At 42.7% G+C, this 19,398-nt stretch overlaps 1 protein-coding gene across 1 annotated transcript in view; it reads right to left on the bottom strand.

Moving 5' to 3' along the window:
• Positions 1-19,108, bottom strand: part of SLC2A12 (solute carrier family 2 member 12) — a 65,822-nt gene extending 46,714 nt beyond the window's left edge. Inside the window, exon 1 of the mRNA XM_033235405.1 lies at positions 18,806-19,108. Coding sequence (XP_033091296.1) covers positions 18,806-18,920 — 115 coding nt within the window. The 5' untranslated portion in view covers positions 18,921-19,108. The remainder of the gene's footprint in view (positions 1-18,805) is intronic.
• Positions 19,109-19,398: the final 290 nt, after the last annotated feature.

Here is a 19,398-nt window from a genome sequence, read left to right as displayed (position 1 = left end):
TTAGCTGTGGTCTCAGTTGTCTGAATTTTAATATTTTCCCTCTTATATGCTTTAAGGGATACTGCCCCAAACTAGCTTTTCCACTTCCTTACTACGATACTTAGGACTAGTGTTTGATCCTCAGCCTGCCCATTCGGAGTTTTGAATTCTAATTCACTGTATAAGGCTAGTCCTTAGTGCTTCTGAGATTGTAGCTCTGATACCACATTTGTTCTGTTTCACTTATATATATATATATATTTATATAAATTTTTGGTGGTAGGAACACAGATGTTTGTTACATGTTTGCAACTTGTCAAAATAGAAACAAAACAAAACAAAAAAGTAGCAGAGGGAAGAGTGTTTAAGGCCCAGGAGAAAGCAATTTCCAAGGCCTTAGGACAGGAAAGTTCTCATTATGTTGTAGGAACTGTCAGATGGCCAGCATATAACATGTGGGGCACATCAGGAGCCTGGAGAGGTAGGACGGAAAGGGCTTAAAGTGAATTTGGACAAGTACAGAGGGGGCACTTCAAGTAGGGCCTTGTCGGTCACAGTGATGACTTTTCGTTGTGTTCCAAGTATAATGGAGCCAAAAAACGTAACATTCCGATGATACCTTTATTACCTATTATTTATTAATTTTATGTGACTTTTTTGGCATGCAAAATGACTTTAAAGTACTCTCTTACAGATTCATTCATGTCCACGGTTCCCATATTCTTTTTCCCATGTGATCTTAAAATCCTCAACAATGAGTGCCTCTACCACAAGGAGAATTAGGTCAAATCTCCATATTTGGATAAGAATATTGTATTATTCTTATCTCCACTTGTCATTGTTCATTTTATCTATGTTTGCTGTGTTGATTAGTGTGTGTGTTTTGGCAATTGATGATTGGTCTCTGATATTCTGATTGGAGAAATAAGTGAATTTGGAGAATGGACCACTTGGGAGGCCAGACTGAGTGAGGGACCTGGGAAGGGCATGTAGTGTGACAGTGGGCACCTGGGGCTGTGGAGTTAAGGACACAGGGAAATCAATGCTCTAACTGCTTTAATAGCAGAAGATTGTCCTTGCCACCCTGTACTTCTCCTCTTCCTTTCTTGTTTTCCTCTTTCATTAGATGGAAAATACTGTGTCCCTACAATGAGAAAGATGCCTTGAGATGCAAGAGTCCCTTCCTTTTGTGCTCCATTATCCTACCTTAGAGAGCCTGAAGTGGTTTGCTAAGTGCTAGCTTCTCTGTCTGGAGAAAAGAGCTCCTGACGGAAGAGGGAACCAACCTCTGCTGCTGCTTTCTGGACTTAGATCATTTGCCTGGTTTCTCGGGCCAGGACTCATAGCACACTGACAAATGGGAATATGTGCAAAGGGTCTGGAAGCCATCCCAGTTTGTCAGCGTTCCCCTTGAAACCCATGGAGTATAATTCTGCAGCGACATTAAAGAATTATTTTTATATGAATCATAAAAACCTTTTTCAATTTTCTATATGATAACATATATCTCTTTCTTGCTATCCATCTTTCTATTCTACCTTCCTATCTCTGGGCAATTTGGCTTTAAGAGGTTAAAACCTTGCACAAGATCATTCTAGAACCCTAGTCCCACATGGAGGGCTTACCAACATGGAGTTATGCACTATAGAATTTAGCTATGGTCTCAGTCTTCTGAATTTTAATATCTTCCCTATTGTATGCTTTAAGGGATACTGCCCCAAACTAGCTTTCCCCGTTCCCCTCCTACTGATACTTAGGACTGCTGTTTGATCCTCAGCCTGCCCATTCAGGATTTTGAATTCTAATTCACCATATAAGGCTAGTCCTTAGTGCTTCTGAGATTGTGGCTTTGATACCTCAAGACTTCCATCATAGGAAGTTTTCCTGGTGCTATTTTACCATGGAATAACACTGAAGAGAGGCATAAGGAGTGGGTTTTTCCTGTGTGTTGATTAGCGATGACAAGAAGAGCAAGATGCTGTCCTATGGATGCTGGAAAGTAGAGATACCTTTTTCTAAGAAATCTGGCAGTGAACAGGAAACAAGAGATCAGAATGTAGGTTGAAGCATTGGCAGGAAGGTAGCATTTGTGTTTGTCTACACACAGAGGTGAGAGTTTGGGCAGCCACATGGACTGAGAAGTTGCCAGTGCTGAAGGACAGAGTAAGATGAGGATTCATAATTAACGCTTTTCCAAAAAATACCCAGCCCTGAGGCCAGTCTGCCTTTAATAATGATGAAGTAGAGCATTCCCAGCCATTTTGCTCATGGCTTTGCTTCACAGGGTCCCTTCCTTTACATCCCAGGTCTCCCAGAGAGTGCCATAGGGAATTCTTGGCTTTTTGTGGACATCACAGAAGTGGAAACTACCTGGGGACTTGTAAGTGGTACTCACAGGTGGTTTGGTTATGCCTATCCTGTCTTCTTCCTACTGTTGGGGCTCGGAACAAGATACCCCAAAGTATGGCACATCGGTGTGCTGAGTACTTAGAACTAGACATAAGAACATAGGAAAGGCCTCTGGATGCCTGCCAAAACAAACAAACAACAAAAAAACCCAAAACCAACCAAACAAAAAAACCTGTGTGTGCATGCTTTTCAGCTGGCTTTAAGATTTCAGCCAGAAACAAGGTCTTTCTGACCCTCGCCCATTTTGCCCTGAAGCAAGTCATGGAAAGCAGAATTCCTTTCCCCAAGGTGGGTCACAGAAACCAGAACCACTCTGCCCCAAAGCAAATCGTAAAATCCAGAAAGGTCACTCTCTCCTTTTTCCCTTGAAAACCTTATTTCATGGGAGTCCTGCCCTCTGCCCAGGAGGAAGAAATGCCACACAGTGAGGCCCAGAATAATCTGGACAGGCCTTGCTGGGTTTCTCTTTCAGTTTATTACTATTAATTCATACCCTTTTATTCAATCACATTTCTATACGCCCATCCTTTCTTCATCAAACTTAAGCATAAAATCAGACCTTTTTCCCTGAGTCTTTAGATCTTCATTTTGAAAGCCTCCCATGTCACATCAAACTTTGATTAACTATATTTGTTATGCTTTTCTCTTGTCACTCTGTCTGCTGTGATAGGAGTGTTAGCTGTGACCCTTGATGAGTGAGGAACGGCATCACACCTTTCTGTCTCCACACTGCTTTGCTAGAAGTACAGCAGCAGCAGCAGGAGGAAGATCTCCAGTTTGCCTTTTGATGCAATGACAATTCTTTATTAAGCTGATAAAGTAAAACCATTCCTATCAAAGCTATGATTCAATCAAGCAGCTTTATGCAAACAGGTGCTGAGAGACCTGCAGCGCAAGAGCACCAAGGGCGCCACGAGACTGCAGCGCCAGCCACCACCACAATAGCTGCATTGGCTGCTGGTCACAGTGAGTCAGATGAAACCACAACTGTAGCTGGCACTCAACACAAAACAATCCATTTTTCACAATATTTGAGTTTCTGCCTGCTTTCTTCTTCTCTTTCTTCCCCATATGCCTATTTTTGCATATGGACATAATGGGCACGCAATAAACACTTGCCAGCTGACTAAATCCTACAGCCAGCTGAAAAGCATGCACACACAGGTGTTTTCTTTTTCTTTTTCTTTTTTTTGGCAGGCAGCCAGGTAACTATGTAGCTTGACCAACTGTGAATACTTCACAGATTTAAAAGACTCCCCCACCCCCACTTCATATTTTGTTCAAGAAAAACTTGCAGTTGTCCAAAAACGGCCTTGCGTCTACGGCTTGCCCTTCCTCTGCTCTTTCTCCCTGAATGCCTTTGATCCCAACTCATCTTTCAATAGTCATCTCTACTACCGCCTCACCTCACCTCTGAAGCCCACTCCTCAGTCCTCAGCGTTATTTTGCCCCCAGCCCGTGTGCACCCACTGTGCACAGAATGTGTTCAGACTCCATCTCATTTTAAGGCACTCTTTGATTGACCTGCTTGTCTTCACTATTAGACTGGAAGTTCCTTGAAGGCAAGAACCTTGCCTTGCTGAGACCTGTCCTTTCACCCCTAGCCTTCTGGCACAAAGTAAATACTCAATGAATGAATGAATGAAAACAACACTCTAGAATACTGATCCTTACACCTCTACTCCCCACAGTTGTATCAACAGACTGTGGTTAATCTGTAGTGTTATATAATGGTTAGCATCTAGAACTTTATCTTCACATAAATATTTAGCAATTGAACAGCAATCCGTTAGCATTTCTATGAAGGTTTTAGCACTATGTTTAGCTAGCTGATATAGCACCATTTCAGGAACCATAAAGTGTTTTATTGTCACAATTATATTTATATTTTATTAAACTTCAGCCCTATGCATGGAATTGTTCTCTAGTTGTTCAGACAGTGTTTAGCAGCTCTGTTTCAGTGGACCAGGTCTTCAGGTTCCACAACATTCTCCAGGTACCAACTCTCCAGCTTGTCTGCACCACTAGCTGTTTCCAGAATCTTCTGTGCTCTTTCCCAGGTTTGTGCTGAGACTCACGCTATTCCCCTCACCACAGGGTCCTTTGCCTTCCTTCACAGCCCAAGGAAACCCGAGTCAATCTTTTTTTTTTTTTTTTTTTTGAGAAAGAATCTCACTCTGTCACCCAGGCTGGAGTGTAGTGGTGTGATCTCGGCTCACTGCAACCTCTGCCTCCCAGGTTCAAGCGATTTTCCTGTCTCAGCCTCCCGAATAGCTGGGATTACAGGTGTGGGCCACCGTGCTCCCTATTTTTGTATCTTTCATAGAGACAGGGCTTCACCATGTTAGCAAGGATGGTCTTGAACACCTGGCCTCAAGGGATCCACCCGCCTCGGCCTCCCAAAGTGCTGGGATTACAGACGTGAGGCACCGCACCTGGCTTCTTTCTGCTCTTCCTTTTATCCTTTCTTCTTTTCTTTTCTTTTCTTTTTCTTGACAGATTCTTGTTCTTTCACCCAGGCTGGAGTACAGTGGCATGATCTCAGCTGACTGCAACCTCTGCCCCTGGGTTCAAGCGATTCTCCTGCCTCAGCCTTCTGAGTAGCTGGGATCACCACGCCTGGCTAATTTTCATACTTTCAGTAGAGACAGGGTTTCACCATGTTGACCAGGCTAGTCTCGAACTCCTGACCTCAGGTGATCCACCCACCTCAGCCTCATAAAGTGCTGGGATTACAGGCGTGAGCTACTGTACCCGGCCTCCTTTCTTCCCTTCTTCAATTCAAAACTTTCACCAGGATAAGTCTGGTGCATTTTCTTCTAAATTTTTCTGCTACTTGTTGAGTTCTTTTTCCATTCAGAAAAGATTTCCTCAAGTATTTTTGTTCTATTTGTTTAGGCATAATTATTTATATGTTAGTTTAATATATTCATTTCCTCTTTCATCTTTGTCTCCTCATCCTTTTTATCTGCATCCAGAGGAGCATCTCATATTCATCCTCCACATCACAGATTTCACATGATGATTCTGCTGTTGCAGTTTCATTCCCTTCCACTCTACACATCATGGATCTATTTGCATCTCAGTTCTCAGCAAGCTCTATCTTCACCTCAGTTTATTCTTATCACAAGACGTGGTTTACATCTTTTGCCACAGAGTCTATTTTAAAAAATTATATTGAGAACAGAAATCAGATGCTTTCCATAATTTATTTATGTTTCCTATAAATAGAAATATTAGAATGCACCCTTTTCCTCTGTATTTGAAACGTACTTTGCAATAACTATATTTGCTGCATTCTTTTCACCTAGCCCCCAAATCAGTTATATTTTTGACTGTGATATAGCTTTTTTTTGTTTTTTTGTTTTTGTCACAATTGATGTCCCATTCCAAGACTGTGATATTGTTTTAATGTATATTCCCACTAAATCTCATGTCGAATTCTCATCCTGGATGTTGGAGGTGGGGCCTGGTGGGAAGTGTTTCGGTCATGGGGGCCCTTATGAATGGCTTGGGCCATCTGCTTGGTGATAAGTGAGCTCTGACTCTGAATTCAGATAAGATCTGGTGGTTTAAAAGTGTGTGGCCTCTCTCCCCCCAACCCACACTCTCTCTCTCACTCCTGTTTTCACTGTGTGATGTACCTGCTCCCCGTTTGCCTTCTGCCATGATTGGAGGCTTCTCAAGGCCTCCCCAGAAGCAGATACCGCTATGCTTCCTGAATAACCTGCAGAACAGTAAGCCAGTAAGGCCTCTTTATAAAAAATAAATTACCCAGTTTCAGGTTTTGTTGTTGTTGTTGTTTTGTTTTTGTTTTTGTTTTTGAGACAGGATCTCACTCTCTCACCCAGGCTGGAGTGCGGTGGCACAATCTCAGCTCACTGCAACCTCCACACCTCCCAGGCTCAAGTGATCCTCCCACCTCAGCCTCCCAAGTAGCTGGGACTACAGGAGCACACCATCACACCCGGCCAATTTTTGTATTTTTGATAGAGATGGGGTTTCGTCATGTTGCCCAGGCTGGTCTCGAACTCCGGAGCTCAAGTGATCCTCCCACCTCAGCCTCCCAAAGTGCTGGACTTACAGGTGTGAGCCACCACGCCAGGCCTCAGGTATTTCTTTATAGCAATGTAAGAACAGGCTAATACAGACTGCAAGAACCCTAAGCCCTGAAAAACAGAAGCTTACATCATAGTGGCATTTACTGTTTAAGAAAGACCAAGTTGGATTTGATATCTCCAAGGACTCACACTGTACCCATCCTTCTGTTCCCGTTTCCTCAAAGGGTTGTCTGTTGTCCCCTGGTTTGTCACCACATGTGTAAGGTGGCTGCCGCAGCTCCGGGAGTTATGTTCCCTCACAACCACATCCACAGGCAGGAGACAATAGAAGGAGGCTTGGGACAAGAGTTTATCCTCCTGTGCCTCTCTTTTATCAGGAAGAAAACTTTCAAGAAGCACCCTGGAAGACTTACTTCATGTCTCATTGACCAGAACCAGTGGATGACTGGTCACACTTGGCTGTGAGAGAGACTGACAAGTGTGTATCTGATCTTTTAGTTAGTTAGTTTCCATGTAGGAAAAGTAGAAAATCAGAGGGGAGTTGGAATGGCTGTTGTATATTCAGTGTCTGACACACCTTATTCTAGCCACCTGGTTTCAGTTAGAAAACTGGTGGCTTAGGTCTTTCGCACTGGAGGTGCAATTGATGTGTACAGCTGCTAGCCAACTTTCTGATGTCTGTATGTTATTTTTCTGGTGTGGTTCCACTGAACCGAGAAAGGAATTTTTTATTTATTTATTTATTTATTTTGCTTCCACCTTTTGATCCCCTGATTATGAATGAGGGAGATCATTCCTGGATTATTTAAAGCAGCCTGCAGTTCTTTACTTGTCAAAAACAGTGGGTGCAAAACAAACTTCTGGAGTGCATTGTTGCAGTGGCTCTGACAGACTTTATCCCTTCTTAACGCTAGTTTCATATTTCAAAATGCCATGAGTCACTGTCTTGCCTATCCAGCCCAGAGTTATTGAAATCATGGAAATGGGAGTCCCTGAAGAGATACAGAAAGAGAAATGACCAGGCACAGTGGCTCCCACCTGTAATCCAAGTGCTTTGGGAGGCAAGGCAGGAGGATTGCTTGTGGCCGGAAGTTCAAGATTGTGGTAAGCTATGATTGAACCTCTGTCCTTCAGCTGGGGCAACAAAGCAAGCTGTCTCAAACAAAAAATAATAATAATAAATAAATAAAAGAGAGAGAGAGAGAAAGGGAAGTGATAATGACAGGATGGGGGGATGGGACTGAAGAATCAATCAGGTGTTAGGGCAAGAAATTCTGACCCTCAGAGAAAGCAGCTCTGAGGGTCTGAGGAGCTCTTTCCCTTCCTTGCCTGGTGAAAGTTCCATCACTGTCAAATGAGGAGGCACAGTGGCAGTCTATGGGAATCCAACATTTTACACCCCAATCTTATACATTAGGCTCCCCATTTTATTTACTGTTAAATCTTAACTCATTGACAAATATTCGGGCTTTCAATGGTGTGGTGATTTTGCACTACTGTCTGTATTTTTGTGGAGATTTTCGATGACAGATGGTAAAGAGGGAGGGAACCTGGAGAATAAACCCACAGCTGTCTTTCCTAGAGTCCCCTGACATCTCCAGGAAGGGGATACTCAATGTGCGTGAGCCTTGGTGAGCCATGGACATTTGAAAACTGACATCTCCGAAAGGATCCCCAGTCCACTAAACATTATTTAATCTTGAAAAAATAGTAGAAGACTTGTCTGTACTTCACAATTTCAAAAGTATATAAATGGGATGGAAAGTTGTTTTTAAAAAAATTCAATGTACTAGTGAGTACATAGCAACTTTCTGTCACTCTATATTTTCTAATCGATAAATATAAAACTGTGAAGACTCTTTTGGGAGGATTTGAAGTTGTTTTTATATTTTAAAAGGAGTTCCTGCACTCAATAATGGTTGAGAATCACCAATAGTGCTTTATAAATTATTTAATTAGGGAAATGAAATGGGAAGAATATAAATTAGATTGCGAAGCCTGTGGATGAAGGTCCTTTTAGGAAGAGCAATTTACTAAAATTAATACCTGAATGACCACCTGAACATTAAGGGTTAAGCTCACCATTATCATGTTGATCATGGACAGATGGCCTATGGGAGAGAGAGAGAGGGAGGGAGAAAAGTCTGAAGTGCTCTATCAAATACAAAGCAGGGATTTTGGTGAAAGAGAGAGTGAGACAGAAAAAGAGAAAGAGAGAATGAAAGGCTGAGAGAGCCCAGAAATAGAAAAAAAAAAAAAAAAATAGGAGAAAAGGTCAGGACAAATTGACAAGTTGTGGGGAATGGGGAGAGAGAGAGACACCAAGGGCTCAGTATGACAAGAAACCTGCGGATTTTTTACAAGTTGATTTACAAGAAACTCCTGGCCAGGTTAAGTGGCTCACACCTGTAATCCCAACAGATTACACACACATTTGGGAGGCTGAGGTGGGAGGATTGCTTCAGCCCAGGAGCCTGAGACCAGCCTGAGCAACATAGTAAGACCCTGTCTCTATTAAAAATACAAAAAGTTAGCAGAGTGTCGTGGCGTGCACTTGTAATCCCAGCTACTTGGGTGGCTGAGGCCGGAGAATCGCTTGAACCTAAAAGGTCAAGGCTGCAGTGAGCTGTGATTGTGCCACTGCACCCCAGCCTGGGCGATAGAGCAACACTCTGTCTCAAAACAAAGCAAAACAAAAACCAAACACACACACCCCCCAAAAACGAAACTCCTTATGGTGGAATTTGACAAGAGAATGTTTAGAATGGGCCTACCTAATATTCGATTGCACTACAGCCCTCTTCAAATGCTTAGTAAAAATCTACAAAGAGCATATATGAATGGGATTCGAGAATTCGAGAAGGAAAGAGGGCTGCTGTCATCTAAGAATGGACTGGAGCAAGGATAAGAGAAAAGACCAGTTGCTGGAGTGGAGGGCAAGGACCCAGAAAAAGCAGGAAGGTGGTGCAAGAGGGTGATCAGAACCACGAAACTCCTGAAGTGCACTGTGTGTGTTTGGATGGGAGGCTGGTGGGGAGAAAGGAGGCATGTGGATTTAGCCACATGGGACCTGTGGTTATTTTTATTTTAATATTAAAAGAATGGTGACCCCATAAAGCTACAGAATTTGGAGACATGTAAATGAGGATTTCTAAAACTCCCTACTTCTGTCACCACTACCATCACTTTTAGAAATTTTCTTGATTTCTCAGGCCGGGCGCGGTGGCTCACACCTGTAATCCCAGCACTTTGGGAGGCCGAGATGGGCGGATCATCAGGGCAAGAGATCAAGGCCGTCCTGGCCAACATGGTGAAACCCCGTCTCTACTAAAATACAGAAATTAGCCAGGCATGGTGGCATGTGCCTGTAGTCCTAGCTACTTGGGAGGCTGAGGCAGAAGAATCGCTTGAACCTGGGAGGCAGACGTTGCAGCGAGCCGAGATCATGCCGCTGCACTCCAGCCCAGTGACAGAGTAAGACTCTATCTCAAAAAAAAAAAAAAAAAAAAAAAAAAAAAAAAAAATATTTTCTTGATTTCTCTAAATTAATATGGTCTCCTTCCCAAGAATTCCTGCTTTCATGGTACTTAGTTCACAAAGGTTTTGTGACACCCTTTTTAAGCTAAGGAAGCTGTGCCTGCTGCCAGCTTCAGATTCCTTTGTCATTCTCTTTTCCTGCTTTGAACTCTGTGCTCCCAGAATTCCAAAATATGGGAAGCTCCCTGAATGTGCCATTCTCTCTTCTCCAAACATGTTCAAGCTATTTTCCCTCCTTAGAATGCTCTGTAAAACTACTGGCCTCAGTTATACATGCTCGGCTCAACTTAGCCATCCTGTCTTCCGGGAGTCTTCAGGGACTGGCTGAACTTCCCCCTTTGCTATCATAGTATTATCTACAATATCAAGCCATCTCCTCCATCAAAGGATTCCTGATCCCTCATCTCTCTCCGCTATTTGGCAATAAGCATCCGCGCTGTGAGGATGCCTTTCGTTTATCACCAGACTCCAGGGCCTGGCATCATATCTGATTCCTACTACCCACTCAGTATTTGCTAAATGGTTATCTCACAGTTATTTCGATTTTTATCTTTTTGATAAGTTGGTAAAACCTACAGACAAGAATAATAGGCTGGGCATGGTGGCTCACGCCTGTAATCCCAACACTTTGGGAGGCTGAGGTGGGTGGATCACTTGAGGTCACGAGTTTGAGACCAGCCTGGCCAACATGATAAAAGCCCATCTCTACTAAAAATACAAAAATTAGCAGGATGTGGTGGTAGGCATCTGTAATCCCAGCTACTCGGGAGCTGAGGCAGGAGAATCGCTTGAACCCAGGAGGAGAAGGTTGCAGCGAGCCGAGATAGCGCCACTGCACTCCAGCCTGGACAACAAGAGTGAAACTCGGTCTCAAAAAAAAAAAGAATAATGTCTTAGATACATTTTTTTTAACCCTGAAGCATCCAGCACTGTGCCTCTCATGTAGTAGGTACTCAATATGTATTTGCAGAAGTAAAATGCTCTTTAGTTCAGCAATCGCTTCTTTACTCATTGACTCCTTCAACAATTAAGCATGTACTATGTGCCAGCACTGTCTGGCAGGCAAGTTTCATCTGATGGCTACTGCAATCAGCCTTCGTGGTTGCTGGCAGCATCGTGTTGAGATGTTTCCTAGGTTACATCTGGATTTAATGGCACTAGAAGGTGGTACTTGTGCCGCATGGATGTGATCCCTCATGCGTAGGCTTGAAATACAGAGAAAAAGGCATGATTCCAGCCTATTATGAATTGCACAGAACTTTCCAAGCACTGCCAGTCAGCTCAGAGCTCTGATAGGTGCATGAAATACATATTTTATCCAGAAACATATAATCTTATAGAAAAATACAAGTTACATAAAAAATTAGGGAATTAACTAAAATAGAATGCAAACAAGTCCTGAAATGAGTGTAACTGGAACCCAAATTCACAGATCGGAAAGTAGAAACATCAGTGCTGGCTGGTAATATTGGTCAAGAGAGCAAACCTGGACTGGATTTAGGAAAGTGAGGTTTAGATCACTGTGCTGTCCTCTAATATCTGTGTTACCCAGGACAAGTCCTTTTGCTTCTTTCCAGGAGGAACCTGGGCTTAAAGGTGAAGGACAGTGTGGAATCAGAGACCTAATTAGTTACCGGCTAGACTTTGACAAGTCCCTTAAGGTTTGTGTCTCTCTGTGTCCTCATTCACAAGATAAAGATAATATTACCTCCTCCGTAGAGTTATAAGAATGAATGAGACAGAAGAGTCCCTGGTACCTGGTAATAAGTGATTGGTAAGTGTTGGCTGTCGTTCTTAGCCTCAGTTTCCTTATCTGTGAACTGAGGTGCCTCATTGGGTTGTTGTAAAGATCTGAAGGGATTACAGTAATAGAACCACTTGGCCCACAAGAATCATTCAACAAAAGCTCCTTTAATCTGAATCTAGAAGTAAAATCTTCATAATACAGAGGTAAAGCTTTGGAACAGTCTTTTACTGATAGCAACAGAAATAAAATAATACCTTATTTCCAGCGTAACAATTGTGTCTTTCATAAATTCTTGAATTCCTTTGCTTTCAAAATTGGCAGTACCTACCTAATTGGGCTTGCAGCATGAAAAATTCCTCCTGTGATTTTGCGTGAAGGTTTCTGCAGCTTAGTTTCCCAATATAAATAAAACATTTCATTAGTGTGAGGATGCGCTCTCACCACACAAATTGACCCTAATTACAACTTCAGTTTCCCCTATTCTTAAAAACTTTGCACATCTGAAGCTGAGCTGTCATGGCTTTTTAATTAGCATTACACATAACTCCCAACGCTGACTTCCATGAAGTGTGGAGATGTGTGTGGGAGCAAGACGTTTTGTATAAAATAGTAATGGACACTGCTAACAGTTCCAGAGCCCAGGGATGCCGGGCAGACCTGAGTCATGAGTTGTCTGAGAAACAGCTACTTCCAAGGCAATCACAATTTAACAGTTTAAAATTAAATTACACTTGCTTTACTTAAAAAATATATTCCTGAAAGTCAAACAAAGAATTGCATTTTTCTACGTGGAATTTTGACAAAACAGTATGAAATAAATCATTGTTCAAAAATAATGAAATCTCCTAAAACTAGAATGATGTAGTAAATTATTTTAGTCTTATTATTATTTCTACTAAGTAGTTTAGAATAATTAGGTGGGCAGCGGTGCCTCACGCCTATAATCCCAGCACTTTGGGAGGCTGAGGCGGGTGAATTGCTTGAAGCCAGGAGTTTGAGACCAGCCTGGGCAACATGGTGAAACCCTGTCTCTACTAAAAAATATATTTACAGAAATTAGCCGCGTGTGGTGGTGAGTGCCTGTAATCTCAGCTTCTTGGGTGGCTGAGGCATGAAAACTGCTTGAACCCTGGAGGCAGAGGTTGCAGTGAGCCGAGGCCGCACTCCAGCCTGGGTGACAGAGCAAAACTCTGTCTTAAATTTTAAAAAAGAATGATTAGTATATTACTGAGGCATAGTCATTTAGCAAATGAATAAGTAAGTGTGCTATAACATGGGAAGAAAAATGATACCAGTGTGCAAAGACAAAACAAAATAATACAGAAAAAAACATTTGAATTTATGATTTACTCTAATGGTAATATACTTGACTCAGTTTCAGCTGGGAATTATTTTGGGGATGTCACGTTCAGTGACGTTAACTGAGATTGAGGGCTTTCGAAGGGAAGAAGGGATGAGAAATCATCCACATTTGATATTTGGTCAAATAGCCTCTTGGGAAGGAGCCAATTCCAACTTTTCCTTTCTCATCACCATAACTTGGTATCTTTTTTTTTTTTTTTTTTTTTTTGAGACGGAGTCTCGCTCTGTCACCCAGGCTGGAGTGCTGTGGCCGGATCTCAGCTCACTGCAAGCTCCGCCTCCCAGGTTTAGGCCATTCTCCTGCCTCAGCCTCCCGAGTAGCTGGGACTACAGGCGCCTGCCACCTCACCCGGCTAATTTTTTGTATTTTTAGTAGAGATGGGGTTTCACCATGTTAGCCAGGATGGTCTCGATCTCCTGACCTCGTGATCCGCCCATCTCGGCCTCCCAAAGTGCTGGGATTACAGGCTTGAGCCACCGTGCCCGGCTAACTTGGTATCTTTTAAGTGGCTTCCATTGCATTAATTTTTTCAATAACTCATCCTTCTGGGGGAAACTGTTCATGAGAAAAAAAAAACTGAATGAAGAAGCTCTGACTCTACTCAATTTTAAAATCTTATATAACTCATTTTTGCTCATACACTGAGTAAACAGCTGTTTCAACTGTTGCATAGTGGTGGAGGGCCTTTTAGAACTCTCAGAACTTTTTTAACCCAAAGGCTAGATAGTACAGAGAAAATGCTCCCTATGAAACTATGATTCAAAGATGAACTATTCTTGAATGAATAATAAAATCCTACATACCTACAGCAATTAAAAATTGCATTTTAAAATTGGCGGATTCATCTTTTGTATACACATGCAAATCTCAGCTCCCTTCGGCTGCTCCAAGGTAGATTCAGTATATTTTGAGTTCTGTCTCTACCAACTAGTGTAAGCCCTAGACCACTAAAGACCACCCTCTTGAGAATTCACAAGGAAGATACCCTGTGGGCTCATATTCAGGTCCTATCAGCTACCATCAGGCCTATTCCTGGGCTCTCAGCTGCCTCAGCAACTGCTGGTAATCTGACAGAGAGAAAGGTGATGTTGAGAATATTTAACAACTAGAACAGAGGCACCGACCTATCAGAATGGCTGTAAAAACTGGTTCAGGCATGCTGGTGTGCACCAGCTAATCTCAGCCTGCTCGTGTGGGCCCCACCTCTTGGCCGGCTGCTCTCAGGATGGCTTGATCTGGGTCTGCCAGGCCCTGGCAGGGCAGGCTTCCTGCAGCATGTGTCTGCTGCTGCTTCAGAGCCTGGGAGGGGGTCTGTGGCAACTTCTCTGCTCTCTCTGGGTGACACGTCCTTAGAGAGGAGCAGGACCACTGCTGCGCATGACGCATAGCACCCAGAGTTTGCAGAGAAACATCTCCCGCCATGTTGACAGCCTTTTCCCTTCCCAGGAGATCCCAGAGGAGCCATTTGCCCAATGCTCAGAGTGGTGAAAAGCCTCAAATCTAGACTTTTGATGTGATTTCCAAGTGAGTTTAAATGTACAGTCACAGAGATACACTGACTGGACTGAAAGGGAGATGTTTATGTTTAAATCTGGTCTCGTGACCACACAGAAGAGCAAGTGGTCCTCCATAATGACCTCCATAAATGAACATGTCTAAAAATCCTGTCATTCCAGCCAGGCACTGTGGAGCACACCTGTAATCCCCGCACTTTGGGAGGCCAAGGTAGGAGGATCACCTGAGGTGAGGAGTTGGAGACCAGCCTGGCCAGCATGGTAACCCCATCTCTACTAAAAATACAAAAAGGAGCCAGCTACTTAAGATGCTGAGGCACGAGAATCACTTGAAACCGGGAGGCGGAGGTTGCAGTGAGCTGAGATCGCGCCACCTTACTCCAGCCTGGGTGACAGAGCGAGACTCCATCTCAGAAAAAACAAAACAACAAATATCACCTGTTATTTCCTTGGAAATGCGTATCACAGTAGACACAACCATTGTTGTCAGATACTGACTTGTTAAATACATATGTTTTTAAAGCACTATAATTTTTGTCACGGGTTTTGATGCTTGATTTTTTTTTTAATATATAGGAAGTGTGGAAAAATGGGAATGGCCCAGCATCAAAAACTCTGAGATGCCTGGGTCTGCCCAAGGTAACTGGCCTCTTACTAGAATCTGTCTTCTCACAACCAAAGCTCTGACCTCTGCTCAAGCTGGTTGGCTTGACTTTCTCTTCCCTGAGGATGAGTTTGTTTCCAAGTCTCCATCTCTTTTACAAGTTGACTTCCCCTAGAGCTGACTGACGAAGCCTGAGAAAGCCTGGCTGGATGAAATTCCAGGGGGCCCAGTTTAAGCTAAACTCGGGAGACCAGCACTCAGCAGGAACATAGTTAGAGTTACATCTTACATACTCACCACCTGCCCAGCTTCCATTTAGGAAAAAGGAGTTCACAGCTTTAAAAGTGTTTCAGAACAACTGCCTTAGAATACTCATCTGCTGAGCAGAAGTGCGTATTTCTTAAATTTCAGACTGGGGCATCTTCAGAGGGAATGAAGGACAGTCCTTTCAGCTGGGTTCATGAGGCCCGTTCTTCATGTTCTGGGTGCCACTGCCAGAGAGTTCTGCAGTGCTGACAACCTGTGCTCACATGGTAAATATTGTTCTCAGTTTCTGAACCTTTGGGCAGATGGGGGTGAAGGGAAACTTAAGAGGACTCTCTCCACAGCCAATTGTTTGGATCATGAAATAAGGGAAACCTGGGAGCTGAAGAAGTCAGTATTGAATCTCCTGGGCCAGAGGCCACCAGGGTCAGTTCTGCACCATCCTCTGTGTGACCTTGGGCCAATCACACATCCTCTGACCTCAGGTTTCCCTTGTGTGAGTTGCTCCATCCATCTAGTATCTCACTTCACTTAAATCTATTGTCAACTCTAGGCACAAGAATTTCAAACTGAGCTTAATCCTGCCCTATACTAAGATGAATTGGAACATGTCCATAAAAGCTGAAAAAATTTACTAAAAATGTAACCACTTTGAGTCATAGCTTATTGAAAATGAATTAAGTTCGTTAGCTTCTAGTCACTGGAACAAAGCATTCTTTTCAGTTAAAGAGGGTTAGTCAAGAAAGACCTGCCAAAATTTTTCACTGTGCACAGTAGCATCAAGGGAGTTCAACTACAGACCTTAGGGGGTTGGTTTTGCTTTGTTTTTCAGTATCTCACATGATTTAATTACCTTGTCCTGAGTTATATAACTCATTCCTCTTTGTGCTTTGATTTTTCCATCTAGGAAGATAGAAAAGCTTGGTACCTTCAAATGCAGACATATTATGATCATTGTTGAGCATAATTTAAATACTCTGAATTTCTTAGATGAAAGCAACTATAGAAGTTGAAAATACGAAGAAGCCAAAAGGAGTATTTGACAAATATGATCTCATTAAATCTCAACACCTTCATAAAATAGATGAAGATACCATCCCAGTATTAATGAATGGAGACTTTGAGTAACTTATGAAAACCATACAGCAAGTCTGCACTATGCATTCATTTATACATATGTGTATATAATTGCTTTCGGGTGCCAAAAGACATTTAAGACAAGTTAAGAAAATCTACAAAAGTAGGAAATAAAAGGTTTGCATTCATCTAAATGCATATTATATATAGCACAAATCGAAGTTGTATTCATCCGACATTTTAAGGAAACATTTAGGCTTTCTCTTCTACATAATGAAAGTTAATTTAAAATTAAGTTTGAAAGATAATTTATGGTACTTATTCATTTATTATTTCTTTACAACAACGAAAACAGCTGCACTTTAAGTTGAATTTTATGCATGTAACCAACTATTGCAAATGTAAATACACATTATCTTTCTTCTGGATAATTGTGAATTTGTACAATATAAGCTATTAAGAGCACATTGTACCTTCAAAGCCGTATCAAAATAAACAGTCCATTTTTAATGGCTGCTACAAAAGGACTTCCTAGGCAGTTTCTTTCCATCTTCTTTGTGACATTATCACTGACTCTATTTAGTGAGTCCTTTTGTTAACATCACCACCTCAGCTTGCTCTGCAATCTATACTGTAGCTCATGTTTCCAGGAATTTGGAGAAAAGAACTTTGCAACTCTTTCCCTTTATCTCCAAATATGTTTCCCTGCTCTGAGGGAACTTGTGGGCCAATGAGTAGCAAACACTTAGGGAAAAGGGTACCTCTGCATAAGAGACGGCAGGCCATATTGAAAGATGACCTCAGATATTCTTTTATTATTATTATTTTAGACAGAGTTTCGCTCTGTCACCCAGGCTGGAGTGCAGTGTCGTGATCTCAGCTCACTGTAACTTCCAAGCGATTCTTATACCTCAGCCTCCCGAGATTACAGGCATGTGCCACTATGCCCAGCTAATTTTTTTATTTTTCTGTATTTTTAGTAGAGATAGGGTTTCCACTCTGTTGGCCAGGCTTGTCTTGAACTCCTGGCCTTAGGTGATCTGCCCACCTCGGCCTCCCAAAGTGCTGGGATTACAGGCATGAGCCACCACGCCCAGCCTCATTCTTGACGAGAAGTGTGAAAGCAAGAGAAGACTGAGATCAGGACATGGAAGATGGAGGGCTTCTCCATGCCTGAAGAGGGCCGCTTCATGCCTTGATGTTAGAGGTCACAGGTTCACTTCCTCAGGATCAGACAAACCCACAAGGCAAACATCAGTATTAAGACCATTCCCAAGAGAAAGGCAGATGTCTTTTGTATCGTTTAATGTATTTGATTTTGCATGAAATTTCTATATGCTGCTTGGGAATGTAATATCTGATTAAGAATACAGAGCTGAGGAAAGTAGTAGGAAAGAGAAGATTATCTGTGTTTGTTGTCATTTCATATTACAATTACTTTCGATTCCTTTTAGCACAAACTAAATGAACAGGAAGAGGCAGCAAAAAGTGTACAATGTATTTGTGGGAATTGTAAATGTGGAAGTGAAGACCAGCCTCTGATTTATCAAAGATGGCTTAAATGAATTAAAACTTTTCCAAGTTTCACCTTCAGAAGGACAACACAGCAAACAAACCCCAGTTTGCAAGGCCAGTTTCAAAAGAAGGCAGAACCCAGCAAAGCAAGCGTTTCAGGCTCTGAATAACGCTCAAATTCATCACAAACGTGCTGGGAATTTAAAAAGGAAGTTTGTGTTCTCATTGATTACATAACTAATAATTTTATGAAGCCTGTTTAAAATACTGATTTTCAAAACAGTGGTTATAATGTCAACTGGTTACACGGTGTCCATTTGTGACAATAAATGAAAAAGTGTGGGCATGCGTGTGCCTGTGTGTGTTTACAAATGAGACTATCTTTGCCGGTGGACCGTTCCAATATGAAAAAGATTCATACATTGTATTATGTAAACACGATTAAGGGGACCCATCATACCAGTGGTGAATGTGTAACCTGTATTTTCTTGGCACATAAGGTTCCACCAAGACTTCGATTTTCACAACATTACAGCTCAGAGCTATCCCACGTCCCACCAGACCCTGTCCCCTTCTCTCCACGCATCCAGGGCGCCCACACGCGCGCGCGCGCGCGCACACACACACACACACACACACATACACACACACACGCAGACTCAGGAGACAGTACACTCGGGAGATGAGTACAGCTTGCTTCTCTGCGGTCACCCGAGCACCGCAGGCTCACTTTACCTCTCGCCCAGGGAGGATGCCGGCTGCCGCTGGTTCGGTAGCTGCCCTCCGTCTCCACGGCTGTCCCCTTCTGGTTCAGCAGATTGGGGCCCTCCGTGTTTTCAACAGGTACCATGGTCACGTAGAAGTTACAGCCGCTCCCCTGCCACCGAACAGCCCCGACCACCCCCGCTCCCAGGAGTGGTCACTTTCCCCATAATAGCATGCTAAAGAAGAGTGTGGGGAAAAACTTCGGGCAAAGCTAATGTGATTTGTGACCAACTTTGTTTCTATTTCCGAAGGCTTTGCCCTTTTCGGTGACACAGGCTGTTGCTATTCCAAGCAGCCTATCACAGGCAGGGGGAGGGCCGTGAGTCAGAGGATTGTTTTTGCCTTTAGATGCAGAGTTGGAAGCAAGGGGTTAAAAGAAAGGGAGCTCAGACGGAGTGTTTGGCCATTAGCTAAGGGTAGCTCTTGTACTCTAGCACCTTTGAAAAGAGGCAGAGAAAAGAAACATGCAGATTTAAATGCAAGCTGAAAGTGGGGATAGAATACTCGCAGATGGTATCAGTTAATCTTGGAGAAAGAGGAACAATTTATGCAAAGACATACCA

This window comes from Trachypithecus francoisi, unplaced genomic scaffold (genome assembly GCF_009764315.1).
Source record: "Trachypithecus francoisi isolate TF-2019V2 unplaced genomic scaffold, Tfra_2.0 Lachesis_group15, whole genome shotgun sequence".
Classification (NCBI taxonomy): Eukaryota; Metazoa; Chordata; class Mammalia; order Primates; family Cercopithecidae; genus Trachypithecus; species Trachypithecus francoisi.
The sequence above is the reverse complement of the archived record's forward strand: the minus strand, read 5'-3'. Positions and strand labels throughout refer to the sequence as shown.